This window comes from Oryx dammah, unplaced genomic scaffold (genome assembly GCF_014754425.2).
Source record: "Oryx dammah isolate SB20612 unplaced genomic scaffold, SCBI_Odam_1.1 HiC_scaffold_11, whole genome shotgun sequence".
NCBI lineage: Eukaryota > Metazoa > Chordata > Mammalia > Artiodactyla > Bovidae > Oryx > Oryx dammah.
In genome coordinates, this window is record NW_024070195.1 from 30,841,712 (window position 1) to 30,868,005 (window position 26,294).

Sequence of the window (26,294 nt, forward strand, 5' to 3'; positions counted from 1 at the left end):
GTTTTGAAGGTACTGACAAAATAGTTATTGAATTTATTAAAGATTTTCCCCTCAAATCAGAGGAGGAAAGCAAATGCTGTTGCTAAGAGAAGCCTTTATTTAAAATTCTTTAACACACAAGATCCTCAAAGAATAATAACACTATTGCGTCCGATGGAAAAACAGGTATTTGAGAATTGGATTCTGGTACAAAAAGAAATGTGCATTTCATTGTCCATGTCTTACCTGCAGTCGAAAGCAGAGAGTTTCTATAGCTTAGTTATTCATTCAGATATTGGTCCCTTCATTTGCTTTTGTTAAGTGACCCCCCGTGCTGGGCCAGGCAGGCTCCCAGGCATCGGGTTAACATGGTAAAGGAGGGTCCGCCCACATGGAGCTTACCGTCTTTGAGAAAGACAGTCTATTAAAGAAAGAATTTACAATCAAGTGATGTGAGTGCTGTCACAGGACACCCTGGGTACATTGGGAACATGGAGCAGGGTAACAGAACCATGTCAGGGCAGGGGTATAGAAAACAGAAGGGTCACACAGGAGGCTGGAGGCAAAGCGAGGCTGAAGACAACAGCCCCAAACTACACTGAGCAGCGGAAGCAAAGGGAGGGCCCAAGGGCAGGGGGCATTTCTGCTTCTGGCTGACGTCCTTGGGCATCACTGCCTTGACCTTTGGTAAAGGATGGAGATGATGGTGAAGGTCAAGAAGATCACACTGGCCACGCCTCCGATCAGCAGGCCCAGGACGCTGCTGTGCACCTGTACGGTCTGACATCGCTCCCCCGTGTAGAAGAAGGCGTGACCCGAGACGCACCTGGGGAGGCAGGACAGAGGGGAGGGTGGGAACCACAGAAGCCCCCAGGGCTTCCTGACCAAGAGACCGACTCAGCAACAACGGCTTTGTTAAGAGCATTTGCATTCGTTAACCCTCATTTCTTGGCTTTGCTAATTGGAATTTGGTTACCGTAGATGTTGACTCTAAGTACCGGGAATTCTGTAGTATTGTATCAATGTATCTGCACATTTGGAATTATCTCAAAATAAAAGTTTAACAAAGAAGAAACAAAGTGGAGATCAAAAAATGCTGAGAAGGGAACTTCCTGGTAATCCAGTGGTTAGGATTCTGCACTTTCTCTGCAGAACGGGTTCTGCATTGGGTTGGAGCCCTGGTCAGAGAACTAAGATCCCACATGTCACAGAGTGTGGCCAAGAAAAAAAAAATTTAGTAATTAAAGAAAATTTCCTTTACTATTAAAAAAAAAGAAAAAATAATACAAAAATCCATGATGAATAAAAAAAGTCAGAGTTTAAAGAAAAAAAAGAGGTGAGAAGAAATGTTGATATTTTGAACCAATCAGACCAGCTCCCACATCTGCTACTATTGTGTCAAATGAAAGTGATGCTCTGTCATCCCATACATCCTTTTATGAAATATTTTATACAAGTAACAAGCATTATCAAAAGAACTATCAAATGTAACAAAGTATAGACAGTCAGACCGGGATGCAGGTCCCAGCTCCAACATTTACAGACAAATTACTTATGTCTCTAAGTTTCAGATTTCTTATGCCCTACTTATGTCTCTAAGTTTCAAATTTCGTGTGCCATAAAGGAAGGGCCTTTATGTCACAGGGTGGCTGTGAGGAATAACTCAGATCATGCATACATACCGCTTGGGGAAGCACACAACATACAGTAAACAGCCCCCAAATATCAGATATTTTTATTACTATCATTGAAAACATAACTATGATTATAGGACAATGAACTAGTGGACAATAATCATAATTAATAACTCATAATAATATCTATAGTCAGGGAAGATTTAAGCTTGGTCCTGAGTCTCACCATGATGGAGCATGGAAGCTAAAAGCTCTGGGTCACTTTCAGGACCAAGGAGGAGAGTTCAAAATTCCAACAACATTCAAGCTGTTGTTGACGATGCCCCAGAGGAGATTCAGGACTCTTCTGCTCTGGCAGGACCCTTGCTCTGTCCGTCAATTTGAGGCACAGCCTCAAAGTCAAGAGCAGCCACAGTTGACCATCTGATGCTACGGACGCCTGACCTGAAACTGTGCCTTCTAGCAGGGTAAGAAGACACGGGGCTCCTCTCTGCTATCCCTCACCTGTGGCCCCCCATCACCCCATCACAGAGCCTACCTGCAGCTCACCATGCCCTTCACGTTCACACAGATGCCCTCGTTTTGACAAGGGTTCGGGTCACATGGGTCTCTGAAGTACTGTGGCCAGTTGTGGTCCTCCAAGGGGCCTGTGTTGTCCACTGACCGCTTCTGTCGGCTGCTCTGCCCCAGGTCCAGTCTGCTCGGGAAGGCTGTCTCTAAGGGGGCCTTTCTCGAATCTTCTGAGGTCTGCTGCTCCTGGCCATGGAGAACAAGGCCTTGGGGGCTCAGCCTGCTGTTTTGAACTTGAACTTCAGTCTGGTTAAGATGGGTGATATCTTGAGGAAATAGACAAAGAGACATGAGGGCAACAATGCACTTCCACTCCCGGAGAAAGTCCCTGGGCTGCGTCCACCTCTCTTGGACCTCACCTTTAGTGACACAGGAAAGTGGCTTTGAATCCAGTAGATTTTTTTGTCAGCTATTTATTATTTTTATTGATGTATATAGCTGACAGATATTATATTAGTTTTAAGGTGTTCACATAGTAATTTGACATTTTTATAGATTACACTCCCCATAAGGTTCTTATTAAATATTGACTATATTCCTTGTGTTGTACATTACGCCCTTGTAATTTATTTCATACATAGTAGTTTGTACCTCTTAATCCCCTCCCCCTACTTTGTCCCTCCCTCTACTACTCTGGTTCTCTATATCTGTGAGTTTGTTTTATTACATTTGTTCATTTCTTTTGTTTTTCAGATTTCACATATAAGTGAAAACATAGAATATTTGGCTTTCTCTGTCTGACTGATTTCACTAAGCATAATACTCTCCAAGTCCATCCATGATGTCACACATGGCAAGACTTCACTCTTTTTTTGCTGTGTTTATTTTTAAAAGTAGTCCAATCATGGTTTTATTTATTCTGACTTAAAAAAAAGAAGCATAACGTGAGCATGGATAGACTGATTGAGACTACACTGAAGTCAGTCTGAAAACTGTCACATTTGATTAATTACGCAAAAAGATAGCACTAAAATTGTAGTTTCTCCCAAGGACAGTTAAAATCAAGATAGAAGTCTTCGAAAAAACTGAGTAAAACGTTGTTCCCTTAGAGCACATCTATTTTTTAACCTAGTTGCCCCCCAGAATAGCCTCACCTTTCATGAGCTGCTTAAAAATCCATGTAGAATCAGTAGAAAACCCAGAACATAGGATTACATATTCAGGAAAGCCAACAAAATACCTTCAAAGTCCACAAAAATTATAAGGTCATCATTTTTAAGGAAGCTTCTCCTTTTCAGCATTTGGTGGGAGATGACAGCACTCCAACCCCAGTCAATGCTTCTGAAACAGTCACAGCTGTTGTCATAGGACCCCACGACCGAGGGCCTGTCCCAGATGACGGAGCCATTTATAGCTGCACAGTTACAGATAACAGAAAATCTCATCATCGCTTTAGCTTTCACTTTCCATTTGTCTTTGATGAGTATAGAGAGTTTTGCGGGATTTTTTTTTTTAATTTAAAGTATAATTGACTTACAATGGTGTGTTAATTTCTACTGTAGAGCAAAGTGAGTCAGTTATACATGTATGTATATATACATTTTTTAAACATTCTTTTCTATTATGGTTTATCATAGGATACTGAATATAGTTCTCTGTACTATACAATAGAACCTTGTTTATCCATAAGGGCTTTGTTAATCAGAAAAAAAATGTGTTGGAAAAAAATCAGGTTATTTACTTTTTCCAGGAGAATTAAAACTGAGAATTGGGAGAGGGAGGAGCAGAGAACCACTGCTCTGAAGGGTCATGGCCCACTCCTGAGTGACTTCCTCAATGAAGGGGAAGAGACAGCTATATCATCTTCCTTTCAAGGCTTACATCTCTTCTTTTCAAAAAAACAATAATAACTTGCCCATTCCTTTGTTATGCAAATTTGCTTCCTAGACATACTGGCAATCAGTAATATTTTAGGAGTCAGTGCATCAGTTCAGCACAGAGCCTCACAAATTCTGAGTATTTAATAAATGACTAGCAGGATCTGTCTTCTCAGACTGAGCTCAGTGAAGCAGAATCTGCCTGATTTGCTTGTATTCTAAGGAACTGGCACAGAATTTGGCACATTGCAAATCCTGACTAGATGCGCAATGGATGAATTTATGAACACGAGAGAAGATGACATTGAAAATTTTAATTTACATAGAAAAACAAAGTTGTTACTAAAGGGGAAAAAGAGTAGGGGGGATAAATTGGGAGTTTGGGATCCGCAGCTACAAACTACTGTATATAAAATAGATAAACAGCAAAGTCCTACCGGATGACACATGGAGCTAAATTCAACAGCCTGTAATAAACCATCAGAGAAAAGAATATGAAAAAGAATATATATGTATGAGTGAATCACTCTGCTGTACACCAGAAACTAACACAACATTGTAAATAAACTGTGCATCAATTAAAAAAAAAAAGAAAAATTTAACTTATTGCTCCAACATGATGATATTTTTTAAAGTTATTTTATATTGGAGGATAATTGCTTTATAATGTAAATTGCTTTACAATGTTGTGTTGGTTTCCACTGTACAACGTGAATCAGCCATAAATATACATATATCCCCTCTCTCCCAATCCCCAAATCCACCCCTCCAGGCCATCACAGAGCTCCTGGCTGCGCTCCCTGTGCTATACAGCAGCTTGCCACTAGCTATCTATTTTAGGCATGGTAGTCTTAGCAGCAGCAGCAGCAGTGGATACACCAATATGTGCCCAAGAGGGAAGTGTGAGAAGAAAGTTAAATTCTGCTTCAAAGATGGGAACCGTATCGGTTGGCCTTTCCAGGTGGAGGAGCAGTTCTTCCAACCACCTACCTGTAGACGTCTGGGTCTTGGAGGTAGTAAACACCATGCTGGAGGACATTCTCTTCCTGACATCAGCTTCTTGGTCGAGTATTGTCATGATCACCTGTCTGTTCTCCACTGGCCACTCGAGGACAGCATCGTTCTCTCCACTGCACAGGTGAAAGGTGAGTCCCAAGTACCCAGAGCTCCCAGAGCTCGTTCTGCCCTGAGGGTACAAGGTCAACCCCAGACCGTAGCCCTCTGAATTATAGAATCGAGGGCTCTGGAGTTTGTCCCCTTTCACCGTGTTCTGCAGGACCTGGGAGAAATTCCGGACTGTCCAAACCCCTGTGGGGCATGGGGTTTCCGTCAGAGTGATGTCATCCAAGTAAATTCCCCCACTCGAGTTCTGGGGGTCACCTTTTGTGCCCTGGAAAAGGTAGCGAAACTTCTTTTCCTCTCTGAGTGTCACATGGGCAATTTTCCAATTGTGGTCAAAATCTCCTGAGGATAGAGAATAACATTGGTGACAACTGTGGCCAACATTTTTGGAGCAGTCATTTGAGCCTGGTTCTGTGGCAAGCGCTTTACATGAATGATCTCATGTAATCTTCACAAATGAACCCAGGAGAGATCTGCTATAAACTTGTTACGGAACGTTTCCAAAGTCACATATCTGATGTGGGAAAACAGCTAAACAAGAAAGAAAGCATAAAAGGACCCACTCTGATTTATCATGAAAATCTTAATCATGAATTTGTTTTCTATTATTATTTCATTCTGCAGGTTCTGGGTTTTCCCCTGGTACAAACGCACCACATCGCTGAATATTAGCACTCTGCATGCTCCAAACAGACATTTGATAAGACAAAAGTCAAAAGATGGCAATTTCATATGTCCGTATTTCAATCCTTGTAACACAGCAAATTCTCGCCTCTTAAAGGGCACCTAGCTGTCATCCCTCCATTTAATAAAGATGCTCTGTAAAGTTCAGCCAGAAAAGTGAACTCCTCAAAACCATTATTTGTAGCATTTTCTACTCACAGAGTGGCCTGAGTAGAGACAATCTGGGCCCCTGTTCTTCTGAGTAGTTTTTTACAAAGGAAGCCTCCTCCCTTCAAGAGCAGCAGCTTATGGGGACTTTTCTGGTGGTCCAGTGGTTAAAACTCCATGCTTCCATTACAGAGGGCATGGGTTCAATCCCTGGTTGGGGAACTAAGATCCCACATACTCGGAAGCATGGCCAAAATAGTAAAAATTATATAAATAAAACCAACATTGACTGGCTTTTGGGACTTCCCTGGCAGTCCAACAGTTAAGATTCCACTCTTCTAATAAAGGAGGCATGAGTTTGATCTCTTGTCAGAGAAATAAGATCCCACAAGTCCCATGGCACAGCCAAAAAAAAAAATTTTTTTTTTTAAAGTACAGAGAATGCTTCCTTTACCTGGACTCCTCATTTTAACTGAGAAATTCTTTGCTGAATGAAAAAATAGAAAAACACATTTTTCCCTCTCTGTTTATGAATAACCACCACCACAATAAAAAGAATGTAAGTACGTAGCTTTTATAACCCTGGATCTTGATTTTCAGTCAGATTGCTCTCACATCCCCCTAACTACCTCGACACTTTATTAATATGATTTTCATGATCTTCTCACAGAAATACACAAAATATCACTTCAGTCAGTTCAGTCGCTCAGTCGTGTCTGACTCTTTGCGACCCCATGAATCGCAGCTCGCCAGGCCTCCCTGTCCACGACCAACTCCCGGAGTTCACTCAGACTCACATCCATTGAGTCAGTGATGCCATCCAGGAATATATAAATGATTTTTAATAAAGTTAATGTGTATGAATGGCTTACTTTCCACCAAATTCATAAGTAGGTTTCGAGGTACTTCAGTGTATTAAATAATGGTATCCTTCACTTTGCTGAAACAGATGCAGAAACAGTTGTGGTCCACTATCTACCCACGTTCTTTCCCTCAGCATCACTTCCTGCTTCCTTTAACCTTCCAGTCTCCACCCTTGAATCACCAGTTTTCTCTGTCCTGGCCCTCTCCAAAGTTCCAGAGAATACTGAATTTTTACATTCCAATTGTTTCCTTTCTTCTTCCCCTGATTGGCCTCTTACAATAGCATATTTCAGCCTCACCCAAAACCGCAGCTTTTGAATGGTTAAAGCATCCATTGAGTGGTTAAAGCATGCCAGGCATTATGCATTTGGAAGACAAGAAGGGAGGTCAAGGAAAAGGAGGAGGAGACAGAGGAGAGGAAGATGGGGAGGATGTGGAGGAATGGAGACGGGCAGGAGGGTGGAAAGGGCGGGGGAGAGGAAGGAGGGGAAAGAGCCCAGTCCTGGGTGTGAAGCCCAATCTGTCCCCGCAGGACGCCTCCAGGTACCTTGGAAGGTCTTCACCTTGACCAGCTTGCGCACGTTGCCAGTACTGTCATCCCTCCTGATCCAGACGACCAGTCTGTCTGAAGGGCTGCCTGACATTTTATAGAAAAACTGCAGGCATTGCTGCTTCCTCTTTGGGTAAAGAATCCGAGACTCCAACATGGCTGCCTCCTCCACTGCCCCGAAGCTGGTGTTCAAGTACATGAAGTAGCCGGCACCTATGGACAGAGGACCCCAAAGTCCCATCTCTGCCCATCCACACCTCTGGCTCCCCTCAGCCCAGGTAAGGTGACAACAGTGAGCCCCGGCCCTTATCCAGGCAACAAAGGCTAGAACTCTTTGGGGAAAATTGAAAGGTTGTTTGTCAGTAAATACTCTTGTCTCCATAGACAGTACTGCTGGTCAAATCAGTTGCACTCCACTGTCTCTTTTTGATCACCTTTGTTCCCAAAGTTGGGGAATGTACACCTCTGACTTAAGGAAATACAGGGTTTAAGCAAAGTTTGATGGAATTTAGTGTCTATGAGATGAATTCCATCTTCTTCATTAAGTTTGTTGTTAAAGATTCATCCCAAGGAAAAGAGCAGGCCTCCTAGTTATGTCAAAAACTACGGGATTCAAAGTTTTAAGGGTTGGATTTTACATATTCACAATGATAAGGATTAAGTTTCAACCTTTTCTAGCCTAATAACTGGGTGTAGATCAGTAGTAAAGAATCACCTTTCCTATGCTGAAAGAAGAGGCATTCAAGGCATGTTAGGGACCAATTGAAGGTTTTTCCTGAATGGAAAGAAAGCCTTGGAAGGACACTTAAAATAGGAGGTAAAGGGTCTATATTTGTGCCAGAGGTTGGGTCCACCCAACTCAGGTATCTCAAAATGCTCTCCCTTCAAACAGGCAAGTGGCTAAACATATACATCACTTGGAAAACCAGCTCACTTCTTCAAAGTCAAGGGCAATGAACAATTCTCACATATAAAGAAGTCATTTAAACTTACTCCAGTAGTCATATATGAATGTGAGAGTTGGACTGTGAAGAAGGCTGAGCGCCAAAGAATTGATGCTTTTGAACTGTGGCCTTGGAGAAGACTCTTGAGAGTCCTTGGACTGCAAGGAGATCCAACCAGTCCATCCTAAAGGAAATCAGTCCTGAATATTCATTGGAAGGACTGATGCTGAAGCTGAAAAACTCCAATACTTTGGCCCCCTGATGCGAAGAACTGACTCACTGGAAAAGACCCTGATGCTGGGAAAGATTGAAGGCAGGAGAAGGGAATAACAGAGGGTGAGATGATTGGATGGCATCAGCAACTCAATGGACATGAGTTTAAGTAAGCTCCAGGAACTGGTGATGGACAGGGAAGCCTGGCGTGCTGCAGTCCATGGGGTCACAAAGAGTTGGACATGACTGAGCTACTGAACTGAACTGAACTGAACTGAATACTCAACCTCTTATCAAATGCTCCACTCAAAACATTTCACCAAGTAAAAAGGAAGTGAACATCTGGTACAGTTCTGCGTTCTGTGGCACTATAAATCCCTGCTTCATCCTGTCTCATACATGGGGTACATGTCTTCCTCGTTGACTGCAAGCAATGATGTTTAAATAAGCTTTCCACAAAGCTGAAAAATACAGTAATGGCTTTACTATTTCATCAGGGAAAATTATATTTTCCTGTATGTTCTTCTCAATACTTGATCTTACAAGCCTGAGACTTATGTGTTGTGAATTGCCGAGGGCTTGGGTTAAGGTAAACAAGAGCTCACAGGTCTAAGAAGGTCTCTAGGTGGTCCTTGATCAGGAATTCCACCAGATATAGTCAGAAGTGTGAAGTGCAAATTCAATAACTCAGATCGGAGTTAGGAGACCTGAATTATTGCCCTGATGCTGCCACTGACTGGGTGTGCACTCATCTCTCTGGGAAGTGGGAAGTGGGAAGTGGCTTCTATCCTTCAAGCTCTTTGAGTCTATGTATCTACCCAAATAATGCAGTGCTCTCTAGCACAGGAAACCTGGTCCCATTAAGTGCCTCCTGTGGAAGAAGCATAGTGGCTGATCAAGTTAACCTGATAAAGTTTTTCAAGATCGTTATTCTGGGTTGTGGTCCATTCCTTTCCTACTAAAGTGCTAGAATAGTCAGTCAGCAGATTCTTCTCACACAGAGATCACGTTTCTGTCTAGCTGGAACTTGCACATTAACCTAATAGCAAGCCTACAGGAGAGATTAGATTAGAGGCTACAATGGGGATTGAGAGAGAACTTCAGGTATAAACCACCCTTTGGAAACTGGAGATTATGCGCTTAATAATCTGATATGTGACTGAGACTTTCACCCTCTATCAAGGTGGGAGGAAGAGGGGCCATGGTTTACAACCTCTGACAATCCCCCTGGTGGCCTGGTATCTTGGTGATAAGCTAGGTTCCTTCTGTGAAGGAACTCTAACCAACAGTCACACAGGTATGGACTAAGGGACTTGATAACAGCCTAGTCTTTAAAGGGCAATTATAATCTGTTACCCCACCTGCTTGCAAATAGGGTTGACATGATTTCAATACCAAGCACATAATAAAAGAGTCTTAAGATAGAAATTTAAAAATAAATAGAACCTCCAGAGAAAAGGGAAAGATGGGAGGGAAAAAGTAATAGGGAGTGAAGCGGCTGGTCTGCCCTTTAAGGCTCTGTATGCTTTATCTCCTTCCATGCTCACGATGAAGTATCAATAGCTTGATGGCTTGTTATCGTTATTTAGCCGCTCAGTTGTGTCCAACTCTTTGTGACCCCATGGACTGTAGCCCGCCAAGCTCCTCTGTCCATGGGATTCTCCAGGCAAGGATACTGGAGTGGGTTGCCACGTTGTTCTCCAAGCTTGATGGCTTACAAAAGCCAAAAGACTTAACAGCAGCAACAGAAACAACTTCTTATAGTCACAATTAGCCAGATGGAGCCAGATTTTAAACCCGGGTCTCCCCTGACTTTATGGCTTTTTTTTTCACTGCACAAATCATGTGTAGGAACTATCTGAAGTTACGCTATTCAATATGGTGGCTACCAAACATGCATACTGATCAATCATTTGAACTGTGGTCAGTCCAAAGTGAAATGTGCTTTAAGGATGAAACAACACTAGGATTTCAAATATTCACTCTGAAAAAGGCTGAAGTACCTCATTAATAGCTTTCATATTGATTACACATTGAAATGTTAAGATTTTGGATAGATTGGATTAAATAAAATATATTATTGAAGAGACTCCTTTGTTTCTTTTTTTTATGTGACTGTTAGAAAATTTTACATTACATATGTGGTCTGCACTGTAGTTCTATTGGAGGGCACTGCTCTAGAGACATTACCCTAATTTACAAACTTTCATCCTTTTTTTTTAATTAAAAATTTTTTATTGAAGTATAGTTGATTTACAATGTCATAATAGTTTTAGGTATGCTGCACAATGATTCAGTTTTATATATATATATAAACTGAATTTCGTGATTCAGTTTTATGTATATATATATATGTATATACTACAACTCTCCCTTATAAGTTATTACAAAATAATGAGTATAGTACCCTGCACTACACACTACTGTATATAAAATAGACAATCTATAAGTACAAAGTTGTATCTTATCAACCATCTGTCTGTATCAGTTTTGTTGTTGCTTAAATTTATCTTTCTTTTGCATGTCCAGAACCTGGATGCTTTTTATTGAGTTAATAATAAAGATATGAGAAATGCTTTTTGTCCTCATTTAGAGTGTCAGGTTTGATAACAAACATTCCTACTGAAGCAAAACCTGCGGCTGCCGTTACCCCTTGAATCTGGTGGGCCACCTCAGCGTAGCTCCTTGCTGCCTTTACTGACCTGTGCATTGTCCCGCCAAGGTGTGATCCGCTTGTCCAGGCTGAGTATTGTCCTCATGGACCCAGTCAGTATCATCTCTGGTACCCTGAATCATGCCACAGATGTTTGCCTTCTCAAAATCACAGTGGTCCAAAAAGGTATGAGTTGTGGCTGCAAATGATATTTTTGTCACCTGGTTAAACACTTGAGCATGTCACAAAAAGAATGTGTCTCAGAAGACTAGTGAAGCCACTTTAGACGACTCATCTCTGAGGATTAGATGACTCTAGGAGCCACTAAGCCCGACAAAGAATTCTGCAAGATGCAAAATACTTTCAAGCCTGTAACTATCTTGAGCTTTACATGATGATGCATCCTTCAGAAGGAAGCCAAAGAAGAAGGACAATTCCAGCTCCTTTCATTGGTCCAATACTCTCATTTCATAAAATGCAACTACATAATTGATTTTCGTAACCATTCTGTCAGGTAGGTGTTGTATTTTTTTTCTAAAGAGAGAGAAACTAAGTTTATGTAGTCTGTCCATTTCCCTTAATGAAATGGACTGGAAATCAGCAAAATTAACACAAAGGAAAATGTACGGGAAACCTATAAGGTCAATGGGGGTCCCCAGTCCTCAGACTCAGAGGTACTCACTGCAGTTGTACATTCGGTTCAGCCTCTCCAAATCAATGGCACTGAAATCCATACGCTGCCCAATGATGGAGTTAAACTCAGGGATCTTGGCCGTGATGGTAGGGACACTATCATTCTTGTTAAACGAGAGAGGCCGGTAGTGCATCAGAGATTCGTAATCATAGGGTGTGTTGAGGTCTGTGATGAAGTTGTCATCATAGGTGTTAAAGTTGTGCTGGTAACCTGTCAGGAAGGGAGTCCACACGTCCTGAGTAGTCATGCCATTTCCCTGTCCTACCCTCTGACTAGATACTCAAGCAGAGACCACAAAGGGGAGGGGGCAGAATAAAATTTCTTTAAGTATATATACACATTTAACATATTTTATAATTATATAATATATATAATTATTATGTATTTATTAATATTTACTAATAATATTGCAATGTACTGTTGTTGTTTAGCCACTAAGTCACATCTGACTCTTTGCAACCCATGGACTGTAGTTCACCAGGCTCCTCTGTCCATGGGATTTCCAGGAAAGACTACTGAGGTGGGTAGCTATTTCCTTCTCCAGGGAATCTTCCCGACTCAGGGATCAAACCCACATCTCCTACATTGGCAGATGGATTCTTTACCAGTGAGCCACCAGGGAAGCCCTATTATAATAGTATATAAAATTATTATAATGAATATTAAATTACATGTTATATTAATAACAAATATACACATAGAATTGATGCTTGTAAACTGTGGTGTTGGAGAAGACTCTTGAGAATCCCTTCGACTGCAAGGAGATCCAACCAGTCCATCCTAAAGGAGATCAGTCCTGGGTGTTCATTGTTGAAGCTGAAACTCCAATACTTTGGCCACCTGATACAGAGAACTGACTCATTTGAAAAGACCCCGATGCTGGGAAAGATTGAAGGCAGGAGGAGAAGGGGAAGACAGAGGATGAGATGGTTGGATGGCATCACCGACTCAATGGATATGAGTCTGAGTAAACTCCAGGAGCTGGTGATGGACAGGGAGGCCTGGTGTGCTGTGGTCCATGGGGTTGAAAAGACTTGGACACGACTGAATGACTGAACTGACTGATACACGTATATAATAGTATATAATATAAAATGCATGTTGTTAAATGTATATTTAAATCAAAGTTTCATTTTTATATATACAAATGTGTGTGTATGCATAAGACTTTAAGAAAGAGAGGATAAGCTACCAAAGTGGAGGCAGATATTCCTGATGGCAGAAAAAAGGAATTTTTGAATTCATAAAAATATTCAGGATTGATTCATTTCACTAACAGCCTAGTACCTCATCCACCAAGAGTTATACCTGGACAACTCTCCAACAAGTTAGGAAAAAGAAACCTGAGGTGCAAAGGGAAAGGTTAGTAGCTAACAAGAACGTCGCATCCTATAAATCAAGGCTCACATTCTCCTTTTCCATAAAATTCCACATGATGAAAAAAATAAAATAAGAAGAAAACAGACTTTCCTTTCAAAATAGAAAAGGAAAATATTTTTGATGAGATGAGGCCAAGGAAGAGAATATGCACTGTAAAGTGAAACGTCAAAATGAGATACCACTCAGATGTCCTTTTAATCCAGCAGCCACTAGTAATTTACTGTTGTAGCTGTAGGAGTGATTTTTTTCATTTTCATTTACAGATTTTTCATTTTCTCCTTAGGGAGTGACAGGAAAACTGAATGAGAATGCTCAACTCTCCCAATCATAACTTTCCACTTTCATCTCCCTCTCCCTTTTTAGCTTCCCATCCAACTGTATTTAATAATTAGAAGAAAATGTGATCACCTTTCAAAGATATCAATGCAGGTACACTCAAGATTGGAGCACTCTGGCAGGTGGTCTCCAGATACTTTCGGAAAAGTCCGTGAACCCCTCTGATCAAAAACTTGTTTTAACTATAAAACGAGAATACTGATATTTCATCCTTCCAATTCACAAGGGTTTTGTGGGGACTTAACCCAAAAGGGATCAAAGGTAGGACTGACTGCAAGAAATAAATGAGCCAAATAGGGAAGGAAGGAAGTCATTCCTTCTAGAGCACGTGGTCCTTCGATGGCAGTTAAGAGGGTAACATGATAAAAAGCATCAAAGTGGTATGAGGACTAAGGTCTGCGATCTCCTGGTGACTCTCAGCAGCATCTTAGGCAAGGCATTTTCAATTCACCAGCTGCTTTCCTTAACTTTCAATATAATCATTGGATTAGAAGAGATGACTTTATTCTTTATTATTCAAGGAGACTTATCAGAATGCTTTACCCAATAAATGTTTTAATACATTTAAAAATTTAATTCAACACAGTTTTGTCATGCCTACTATTTACTGGGAGCTGTGCTAGGTGGGTGGTGGCCCCTGGATGTGACTAGGACAGGCATGGTCCTGCCTTCAAGGAATTCATAACTGAGGGCTTGAAGAGGAAGTGACCTTGTAAAGCAGAGATCATAGGCAAGCCTTTTATGTAAAAGGTCAGGTAGAAAATACTTTTGGCTTTGCAAGCTGTATGGTATATGTCACAACTACTAAACTCTACTGATATAGCTGAAAACCAACCATAGGTAATACATAAACAAATGGGAGTGGCTGTGTTTCCATAAAGCTTTATTTACAAAAGCAGATATGACCCACAGGCTGTAGTTCTGTAATTTGCAGATCCCTGCTAAACCTCAGAAGTGTTCTCCTTAATGGAAAAAAACAGATTCAGAAAACACAATTCTGACTTCAGAAACAGAGATGGATCTGGGGAGAGAATTGTATTGCCAATAGAATCTCTAAGGTAAGGTAAGGTAAGGTGAAGTCGCTAAGTCGTGTCCGACTCTTTGGGACCCCATGGACTGTAGCTTACCAGTCTCCTCTGTCCATAGGATTTTCCAGGCAAGAGTACTGGAGTGGGTTGCCATTTCCTTCTCCAGAGGATCTTCAGGACTCAGGGATCGAACCCAGGTCTCCTACATTGTAGACAGACACTTTACCCTCTGAGCCACCAGGGAAGTCTCTTCTTAGGTTAAATAATGAGACTGCCATCAACTGGAGACAAGATGCAGCAAAAGTCATAAATTACCCTGAGTAATAATACTGCCATTGCTTATGATCTTAATTGGACTGAATGTCTCGCTTGAGATCATTTCTCCAGTGATGGTAGGCGGTTTAGGTGTAAGGAATTACACCTGATGAAACATAGACCAGAGATGAGCAAACATGGTGAGTCATCCACGCTCAACCCAGAGCTGAGCACATCTGCAAATTCCCCTGGCAAATGCGCAGAATCCCTCAAGAAAGGGGATTTCCTATAGCCTTTGTTGTTGTTGTTTACTCGCCAAGTCGTGTCTGACCTTTGCGACCCCATGGACTGTAGCCCATCCGGTGCTTCTATCCATTGGATTTTCTAGGCAAGAATACTGGAGTGGGTTGCCATTTCCTACTCTAGGGGCTCTCCCCAACCCAGGGATGAAACCAGTGTCTTCCGCATCACAGGCAGTTTCTTTATATAAAGGAAGATCTATAAAGTTTATATAAAGGAAGATATATAAAGTTTCTTTTATATAAAGCAAGATCCTTTATATAGCCTGCATGCACACTAAATCACTTCAGCTGTGTCTGACTCTTTGCAACCCTGTGGACTATAGCCTGCCAGGCTCCTCTGTCCATGGGATTCTCCAGGGAAGAATACTGGAGTGGGTTGCCATGCCCTCCTCCCAGGGATCTTCCCATCCAGGGATCAAATCCATGACTGCTGCATTGCAGGTGTATTCTTTACCACTGAGCCACCAGGGAAGCCCTCATTTAGCCTAAAACCATCTTAAAAGCTCTGAGCATCATGTTCTTCAAGACTTGAAAATGCGCATATTTTCTGCTTCCTCATGTCCTTTTCAGCAGAGTTAAGTATACAGAGGAGAAAGTGAGAAATTCAGGCCTCTAGCAAACACAGACAAAGTCTTAAAACCCCCTGAGCCTCATATTCTGAGATTTGGTTCTTTGACTTTTGACCTGCCCTCTTCTATCCCCTCTACTCCTTTGCGTTTTAACCTGCCCTCTTCTGTCCCCTCTACTCTGGGTCTGGGTTCAGACCCAGATATAAAGCAATTAGACCTGGAGACAAGCATATGTTTTGATCTATTATTTCATACCTGGTAATGGATTAGGGTTTTTTGGTTAAGTTTTTATTGACATTGTTACAATATTGCCTCTTTTTTATGTTTCAGTTTTTTGGCCACAGGAGTGTGGGATCTCAGCTCCCTAACCAGGGGTCAGACCCGCACTCCCTGGAAGGTGAAGTTTCCACCCCTGGACCGCCAGGGAAGTCCTTGGATTAGGATTTTACAAACCATATGCTTTCTCCTCCTCCCACCAGCACTCCACATTCATAAAATATCAGAATAGGAGGTGTCGAGAGGGACACGTACTGTAAACCTCATAGGTGCTTTTGATAGAATTAGCCATCTGTACCCCCTCCTCCTGTGAGAACCAGTGATGCGGCTTCCTCCCAAGGAGCTAGTTCTGGCAGAAGTCTTTTGGGGATTCACATTTTATTTTAAAGTATGGCCAGTTCTTCCAAGTTCGTAAAACTATTAGACATGCACTACCATCCATGAAGTCATACGTGAAACTGAGATCTAAATGAAACAGATAACTACAAGGCCATGATTTGCTTCATGAAAACCATGAGTGGTCATTGCTAAGGCATTTCCAATCCATTAAGGTTTCATTAAGCTATCACTGCCAAAAATAATGCTTTTCCACCTCCTGGACTAATTCCTATTTAAAAACTACGTGTTTTCAGAAACACAGCATGGAACTTTCCCCCACCCATTGGGCAACTCTTTGATAATAATATTTTCATGTACTCAAAAGCACTCAGCTTAGTTGTCTCAAACAAAGAAGGTAGGTAGCATTGAAGAAAATCCAACAAAACTAAAGAACATCAGAATTGTTAGGATAACTGCATAATAATATTTGAAATAAAACTGTGTTATCCTTTACAAAGTATGGACTGGGGGCAAAAAAAAAAAAAAAGAGTCACTTGGAAAGGAGAAAGAAAAGATTTATACGTTTTGGTTAATCAAAACTTCAAACTATTAGCTACAGTTAACAAAATTGGAAGTATAATTTCAACTAAAAGAGCTTTTTTTTTTTCCCCTAATATAGTTGTTGTTCTGTTTTTAAACATCTATCGTTGATTTGGCAGAGCACAAAAATCCTCAAGGGTCTCAAGGTTATTATACAGTTTCTACTTTCCTAAAGTTACATGAGATTTCACATCCAGAAAAAAAGGACCCTCACATCCTCAAGGATCTAGTTCATTTTACACACTAAGACAGGAAGTAGAATTTTAGTTAGAGTTTCAACAATAACACTGAAGCAAAACAAAAGCATCTGATTAACTTTTCAACCCCGTATTGAGATGAACAACATTCCTCATTTCCTGAGACCCTTATCTGGGATCAATTATGATCAGATCAACTCAGCCCAGAGGAGAGGTCATAGTCTGAGTTCCTCCTGGAGAAACTGAAGCTCCTGTTCACACATAGGTTTGGCCTGGTCATCCCAGGGTTGATCCCAGCAAGTGATAAACGTAATAGCAAATCCCATCCAACCACCTTGGGTTCATACACACCTGGAAGAATTTCATCCCACCAGATATTCACATAATCATCTCTGTCTGTCCTTGACTGCTCATGGTAAAACCCCAGAGCGTGCAAAATCTCATGTTCAACGATGGCCTTATAGTCACATCCCTGACCGATGGAGAGGTTCTGCCCCACGTGTCGGTCGCCAACCTCAGACCAGCACCTTTAGAAAGGAGAGAAATTTTCTTTTAGAAAATTTTCAAGTGGCTGTAATTCCTCAGTTTCCAGAATACAAATCTGAAGGTTAGGTTTGATTTTAAGAAGAAGTTATTATTAGCCTTTTCATAAGCTAATGGTTCAACCTGCGTGACTGGTTAAAAAAGCAACATTTCCTGGAGGGATTATTATGTAGGCTTTACAAGTGACAGACCATTATAAAAGTGGTATCTACTTAGAAGCAAATCAAACCTAATAATGCATCAGGTAAAAAGAAGGAAAAAATGGCTATTTTCTTCACCTTCACAAACCCATGGGGCATTCCAAAAAATAATGCTATTGCTTTTATACCACAAAGGTGTCTCTGAGTGGTGGCTGTGGTTGATTTATACTTTCTCCTTTACATTTTAATGACTTTTCAGATTTCCTGTAATGAGAAGGTATATGTTTTATGATTATGAAAAAGACCCTTATTAAAAATGCAAGTTCATCAAGTTCATATCTTGGGATTTTTCCCAATCTGCAGCATTATGACAGCACACAGCAGGTTGCCTAACTTATGTCTAAAAGGCTCTAGGCAAGAAGGACCCATAAATTCCCTCAGAAAATAGTGGACTCAGGAACTGCTGTCAGATACTCTAAATTCCTCATACGCAGGCTCTTTCCCTCTTTTTTCCAATTATTTTTGTTTTTGCTCAGAAACCTGATTTTCCATCTCTATTAGCAAACAAGGAGCTGTACACAAATTGTCTCCTTGCCCCCTTTGAGTTGAGGAACAAGGCTCTATACACTGACCAGTGCTCAACAGAATGAGAGATTTACCAATTATTTTAAATGCTACCAATGAAGGGTCAGTTCCTTGGTGACAGTCACATTAAATTACCTGCTATTGCTTTCCCCAAATTGCTAACATCATATATGTTCCAGCAATCCCACTGTTGGGCATACACACAGAGGAAACCAGAATTGAAAGAAACACATGTACCCCAATGTTCATCGCAGCACTGTTTATAATAGCCAGGACATGGAAACAACCTAGATGTCCATCAGTAGATGAATGGATAAGAAAGCTGTGGTACATATACACAATGGAGTATTACTCAGCCATTAAAAAGAATACATTTGAATCAGTTCTGATGAGATGGATGAAACTGGAGCCAATTATACAGAGTGAAGTGAGCCAGAAAGAAAAACACCAATACAGTATACTAACACATATATATGGAATTTAGGAAGATGGCAATGATGACCCTGTATGCAGGACAGCCAAAAAGACACAGATGTGTATAGCGGACTTTTGGACTCAGAGGGAGAGGGAGAGGGTGTGATGATTTGAGAGAATGGCATTGAAACATGTATAATAACATGTAAGAATCGAAATGCCAGTCTATGTCTGATGCAGGATATGACACGCTTGGGGCTGACGCGCGGGGATGACCCAGAGAGATGGTGTGGGGAGGGGGGTGGGAGGGGGGTTCATGTTTGGGAACGCATGTACACCGGTGGTGGATTCATGTCAATCTATGCCAAAACCAATACAGAATTGTAAAGTAAAAATTAAAAATAAATTAATTAATTAAAAAAAAAAAAAATGCTAAAAGACTTGAATTCTACTCAAAAACGAATCTTAGTTATTTTCTAACAACTTTATTAAGGTGTGATTTACATACTATAAAATCCACCAATTTTAAGGGTACAATTCAATGATCTTTAGTAAATGTATTGAGCTGTGCAAATATCACCATGTTTGCCTTGCCTCTCAGATAGTTTGCATTTCCTTACCAAGTCAGAATTTTCTCTGCAAAATATCCACAATCCAGAGGAAGCAAATATTATTTATCATTTTTAACATCCTTCCCCCAAAGAAAAGTATAAGTTGTAAAATACCATTGCATTACCACTCTGAAATGTTGACCTTATCTTTCTGGAAGAGCCCCGTTAACCTCCAGCTTCAAAGCATCAGTATCTCCAAGGGTTTGGGGTGCTTTGGGCCAGTCATTCTTTGGAACTTCTTCCTCCCTTTTCCTCTCCCTCTAACTTAAATGTAAGAGACATCCCAATCACAGGCAATAAGAATCCCTAGATTGATGTTTTGTTTTGTTTTTTCTACGAAAGAATTTTATTTTCAAAAAACTTTATAATTTACTGTTTATCTTTTATTGAAGTATAATGTCTTTATAATGTTAGTTTCTGCTGTACACCACCACGAATCAGCTATATGTATATATATCCCCTCCCCCTTGGACCTCCCTCTCACCCTCCCCCCATTCCACCCATCTCGGTCACCACAGAGCACGGAGCTGAGCTTCCTGTGTTATACAGGATTTTACCTCTCTTCCCACCCTCTATTTGTTCTTTCTTCTCCTCTGCCTCTCCAGTCCTCTCCCTCCTGCATCTCTCTGACACTCAGTGCTGCTCCCCCTGACCCTTCGATTCCGGCTGGGTTAGAGACCCTGCGTCTGCACTCACCCTAGCATATTAGAGCTTTTCACTTGTTATTACCTCACGGCCCCTCCTGCCAAGCGCGTACCTTGTGAGGTCTAAGACTCTTTTCTTTAGAAGCTAAAACGAACGCTAACTTCCTTCTTTACCTTTGTTAGTCATCCATGGGGATAAACAAAATCCCCACCTTCACAACTAGACAACCAAATCCAGGCAACACCTAGAGGCCGTGATGGGAACTGCAATATGAAGAGAAACCTTCCGGTAGGTCTTTTTGGTTTTAGTTTGTATTAGACTATATAGCCGCTTTACAATGTTCTGTTAGTTTCTGCTGAACAGCAAAGTGAATCGGCTATGTGTATACATATAGCCCCTCTTTTTTTTGGATTTCTTTCCCGTTTAGGTCACCACAGAACACTGACTAGAGTTTCCTGTGCTCTACAGTAGGTTCTCATTAGTCATGTATTTCATACATAGTATCAATAGTGTGTATATGCCAATCCCAATCTTCCCATTCATCCCATCCCCTTTTCCCCTCCTTGGTATCCCTATGTTTGTTCTCTACGCCTGAGGTACATATATATAGTGAAATATTACTCCACTATTATAAAGAATGAAATTGTGCCATTTGCAGAGGTGTAGATGGACCTAGAGACTTTCATACATAGTGAGTAAATCAGAAAGAGAAAAGCAAATATATAATATCACTTACATTGATAGAACTTTTCAGAAAAGTCTAGCCAACGGAGTACTAATAATCGAAAACAGTACCATCAAGAGAATGCAGTTGTAATAAACTTGATTTTTTTTTTAAAAGGCTGTAATTTAAAACATGACTTCAACCCAGAAAAGAACTGAGATGAGTCTCCCTGGTTCCTAGAGGTATCCAAACAATGCATTCTTTATAGAGCACAATAAAAATGTGATGCCACTTTAAAAAATTCGCAGTGAAATATTTGATTTTGCTTTTAGTTTCTTTCCAACTTCTTTGTTTATTCTTTGAAAGGGATGTGTCGCTTTTTATAAATCAGAGGATGGATTTCACACTCTGTAACATTTCATACTCACCCACTAAACTCCTGAAAGATGATGTATGAGCTCTCGCCTTCATAGGGCTTGAAATCCACACAGGACTTGAGGCGGAACATTTCAAAGGCATAGAGAATGGCTCCTTTGGCATTCAGTGCTGTAGAAATCAATAAAACTATCAATCAGCCTTAGCTAGATCTTGGATAATATATATAACCCAGAAACATAGAAACCCATGCTGCTGTATGAAACCCACTGAAGTCCATGATAAATTTTTTGATAGTAAATGTAGCCCTTGGAAACTAAAACTGACAAACCATTTGTGTATATAAACACACTAAAGGTTAAATACATAATATATATATGTTTATCTACAAAATAGGAATACACTTATGGTATGTGTGGCTGAACAAAATCATAAAATAATTTCCCCGCTTTCTCCCTTTTGTTTTCCCTCATTTAAGCAAAAATTCTGAGTGCAATGCCTCAAGAGACAAATATGGCCGAGCAGAAGACAGAATTGACGTCACTTCTGTCTTCTGGAAAAACAGATAAATTACCTTGGAGAGAAGCAGTGAGAGTGGGGTTTCTTCCCCCAATCTAAAGAGACTCTCCCTCTTGCTGGAGAAAGACAGCTGAGAAAGGTTTGAGGGTTCTGAAATCATAAGAAGTTAAGTGTAATATTTATGCGGCTTCCCTATAGGATCCCCATGAGATGACAAGGCTAGACAGGGAGTTCTGCAGACAGCCTTAGAAAAGATTTCTAAAACCCAAGTTTGGAACCAAAGCAGCAAAAACCTATGTACCTGAGTCAGCAAGAACAGTAGATGCCTGTTAGTAGCCTTTGTGGATTGGTGGCCAAAGGTCAAATGTCACTCTTCTTGCTTAACCTGCACGTGTGCCTACCTTGGTATTGCATAAGACAAGGACGAGGTGGAGGAGAAAGATACATCAGAGAAAAGGAGACTGTTTCTCACTTTGTGTGTGTGTGGATTTTAACCCTATTAACTTGTTGGTTGTAGGTCTCTAAGTTAAAAATTAAGCTAAGTTCTATAAAATTAAATTGTATTCTTGCATACTTGATTTTTGGGGATTCTCCCAAAGAGTTTATCATTTTTGGCACTTTACCATGTACTTATCTCACACTTTTCTGGTCTTTATTTAAGGAACTCCTGAATTGGAGACTCTACACTCAGATGTCATAAAATCATATTAAGGTCATTAAAGGAAGTCATTGGAATAATTGGTAAATAAATCACAGAAACATCACAGACAACAACAGTAAGAGCATGCATTAAACCTGTTTGAAGGTTTTCATGAGCTTTTATGTGTATTCTTATGGAGTAACATCTTTAAATTGAAGATATGTACCCCAGACAGCTTGGTTGCCACAAAATATAAGAAAAAAGTTTGATTATAATTAAAGTCATGCTGTCTATAAGACTGTGTTGCCTTTGCTATCTTCAACCCAAATGGTGGAAACACTGAGAGTGGTGGATTTCAAAATCCCATCTCATCTGTTTGCAGGGTAGGAATAGAGATGCAGACGTAGAGAGTGGACATGTGGACTCAGTGAGAGAAGGAAAGGGTTGGACAGATTGGGAGATTAGGACTGACATATATACACTACCATGTGTAAAATAGATAGCTAGTGAGAGCCAATGGTATAGCACAGGGAGCTCAGCTAGGTGCTCTGTGATGACCTGGAAGGGTGGGGTTGGGAGGGGAGGAGGAAGGGAAGTTCAGGAGGGAGGAGATATATGTATTCATACAGCAGATTCACTTTGCCGTACAGCAGAAATTCACGCAACATTGTAAAGCAATTATGCTCCAATGAAGAACATAACTGAGAACAATAGCATTTGTTTCTATGTAACTCTTCTCCAGAAAAGGCGCTGGAAGCAACACTGACAAAAGTGATGAAAAATCTTGAAACACAATCTACGTCTCCTGAGAGCGGGAGCAGCCCAGCAGCTCATCAAGACTGAGCAACACTGTCCTAGCTTCCCCTGTGCTCTGGAGTCTTCCCATCCACAGAGGATGGGCTTCCCAAACAGGCAGCGCGTCATCGTGGCTGTTGAGCCATCAGTCAGCTGCTTGAGGTCAGCCAGTGTCCACACATGGCTTCTAATATTTATGTTATTTCCACCAACTATTATTCCCAACAATGAGCAAAATCTAACTTATTTTTCTTGAGACAGAGAAGAATAGAAAATTAATACCAAGGAACAAGAATGATGAACATATGAAATAAAGCCTTTTCTATTTCTCAAAAGTGTGACATGTTTGTTTGCGACAGAAAGGGAAGAAATCAATATGCTGAAACTGGTATCCTGGTACCATATTTAGAGTCACTTAAACAAACTCTTATCTCAGGTGCACATTTTTCATTGCTATGATGTCAAATCGTATTTCATTTCTGTCCTTTGTGTTGCTCTCTTGGTCTAATTAACATGTTAGTGTGTTTTGCCTTTTAAAAAGTACTATTTGATATTCTGTATCTTAGACTGGTTAAGCAGCATGGGTTTCCATAAGATAAAGACTCCTCAGAGCTTAGAGACTCCCTTAGATGTTGGCAGTTACTCAACTTTGAAGCTGATGACCAGGAAGAGAGGGGAGAGAGAAGAGTTCAACTCAAGGCTTCTAATGAAGAACAATTAATATTACCCAGATTGTCGGCCAGGATGTAAGGAATGGGGAACTTCCACCTGGTGCTCAGGTCTCTCAGGCCATTTCTGGAATTCTGCAGAAACAAAAGGCAAAGCTGACTGGACAGCTGGTCTCCTTGGCTTCCTTTCCTCTTCTGTAAACTCCCACATCACAAACAATCTGTCACACTATTCAAATAGTCAAGTTGTCTTCCAATTATAAAAACAATAAATGTTCATTATAGACAATATAGAAATTTCCAGAGAAATTTTTAAGACCAAATAAAGGATGCTTGCTCCTTGAAAGAAAAGCTATGACTAACCTACCCAGCATATTAAAAAGCAGAGATATTACTTTGCTGACAAAGATCCATATAGTCAAAGTTATGTTTTTTCCAATCGTCATGTATAGATGTGAGAGCTGGACCATAAAGAACACTGAGCACCAAAGAATTGATTCTCCCTAACCGTGGTGGTGAGGATTCCTGAGAGTCCCTTGGACTGCAAGTGGGTCAAACCAGTCAATCCTAAAGAAAACCAACCCTGAATAGTCATTGGAAGGACTGATGCTGGAGCTGAAGCGCCAATACTTCGGTCACCTGAAGAAGAGCCTACTCATTGGAAAAGACCCTGATGCAAGGAAAGAGGATAAGGGGGCGACAGAGGAGGAGATTGTTGGATGGCAGCACCGACTCAATGGACGTGAGTTTGAGCACACTTGGGGAGTTGGTGATGGACAGGGAAGCCTGGGGTGCTGCAGTCCACGGGGCTGCGAAGAGTCGGATGTGACTCAGCGATTGAACAACAACGAAAGAGACCTACATTTTCTCAAAACTGAAATAGTCACTTTCAGTATGGCGGTGGATTTGCTTCTCTCTCATTCTTCACTTCTTAGGAAAATTGGGTGGACAAGGAATTTAATAATTATAGACTCTTTTTTCTGGCCCCTAATGATTTCGTCTTTTTTTTGGTTCCTAATGATTTCGTCTTTTTTTTTTTTAACCAGCAACCAAAGTGGAAGTCTTTGTCCATACAACTTATGGCTGAGATTCTTTCATCTTCATAACGGTCATCTCAGGGCTGGACACAGAGCAGAGGCTCACTGTCCTGTCACAGCCAGTCCTGTGGGAATGTTCTGGTGTCACTAGAAGGTACTCACCTGCAGGAGGATGTCCCCTTGGAAGAGGTCCAATCCTGCAGCTAGATGTGGATTTAAAAAGAGAAATATTTGAACATGAATTGCTAAAATGCATCTCTTATAAAATGAGTCTTTTCCATTGTTGTCTTTAGTTGTTGATCTTTATGTGGTTACACTCTTTTTAAAACAATCCGAAAATTCATTTTAATTGAACAAATGTAAATAGCTAATAAATATCATATATCATCACATCTACTGTTGCCATCTTTTGGAACAAGAAAACTTAGAGGGTATTCTGCTTAGTAAAGTAAGTCATACAGAGAAAGACAAGTATTCTATGTTATCACTTACATGTGAAATCTAAAAATTAAAACAAACTAGTGAATAATAAAACACAAACATAGAGACACCAAGAAGATTGAAAAGGAGGTTAGGAAGGGCAAGAGAAAGGTAGGGGATAAAGAAGTACAAACTACTGTTTATAAAATAAATGTCACAAAGATACAGTGTACAGCATAGGAAATACATCCAATATCTTATAGTAACTATGAATGGAGTATTACCTGTAAAAATATTTGATCACTATATTGTACATCTGAAAGGAATGTAATAGTGTAAATCAACTATATTTCAATGAAAAAAAAAAAAAGAAACCTTGTCCAAGAATCTTAAAAAGTGAGAGGTGAATTAGAAGGAAACTTTTTGGTCATTGGTATCAAAACTCTTGCACTCGAGGGATCGAAATGGGACTTCTGAGATGAGAAATGAGGTACTAGGTGATCATTTCAAAATGACGACTGGAAAAATGAATTTTTTATAAACAAAAATTTTGTTATATATTTCTAGAGCCACTGAATACCCACTAGTTCTAGAAAATTCAGTCTAACCGTTATTCTCTTTTCATGTTTCCATTTTTCAGAAATGCTACAAATTCTAATGAAGCAGCAATGAATAGTTCTCTCCTAAAGTTACTCAGTATCATATTCTGAAAGTTCAGAGATTTTCAGCAATTCTATCACAGGGTTTTAAATTATTTAAAGATATTAATAATGGCAGAAATTATACCCACCTAAGTTGATTTCTGAAATATCCTTCTGTTCGTCAAATTCTCCATCATATACTGTTAAAAGTGGGGAGAAAATTGTCAGTCTTGCTAAGCAAAGGAACGTTCAGAAAACTCTCTATGTATTTCAATTAGTTCTTACCACTTCCTTTAGAAAGATGGTTAATCTGAAAAGAAATAAATATACAGAAAAAGGATAACATATAATAGAATTAATATTTCTAAATAGCCTGAAGAGCAGAACTCTACTTACCGATACAGCTGCTATGTGGGCAAAAAACAAGATGAAAGAAAGAATGCAAGCCAATCTCGTCCAAATCAT

The 26,294-nt window shown here is 40.4% G+C and overlaps 1 protein-coding gene across 1 annotated transcript; it reads right to left on the minus strand.

Annotated features, from left to right (window-relative positions):
* Positions 1-26,294, minus strand: MEP1A (meprin A subunit alpha). The gene is made up of 14 exons (XM_040249518.1): positions 26,226-26,294; positions 26,115-26,139; positions 25,979-26,029; positions 24,931-24,971; positions 23,791-23,866; positions 21,163-21,280; positions 17,484-17,659; positions 11,860-12,081; positions 11,227-11,376; positions 7,365-7,580; positions 4,991-5,464; positions 3,364-3,537; positions 2,152-2,449; positions 1-805 (listed from the first exon to the last, which is right to left on the minus strand). The coding sequence occupies exons 1-14, from the start codon at positions 26,292-26,294 to the stop codon at positions 649-651; spliced, it is 2,247 nt and encodes a 748-aa protein (XP_040105452.1). The 3' UTR covers positions 1-648.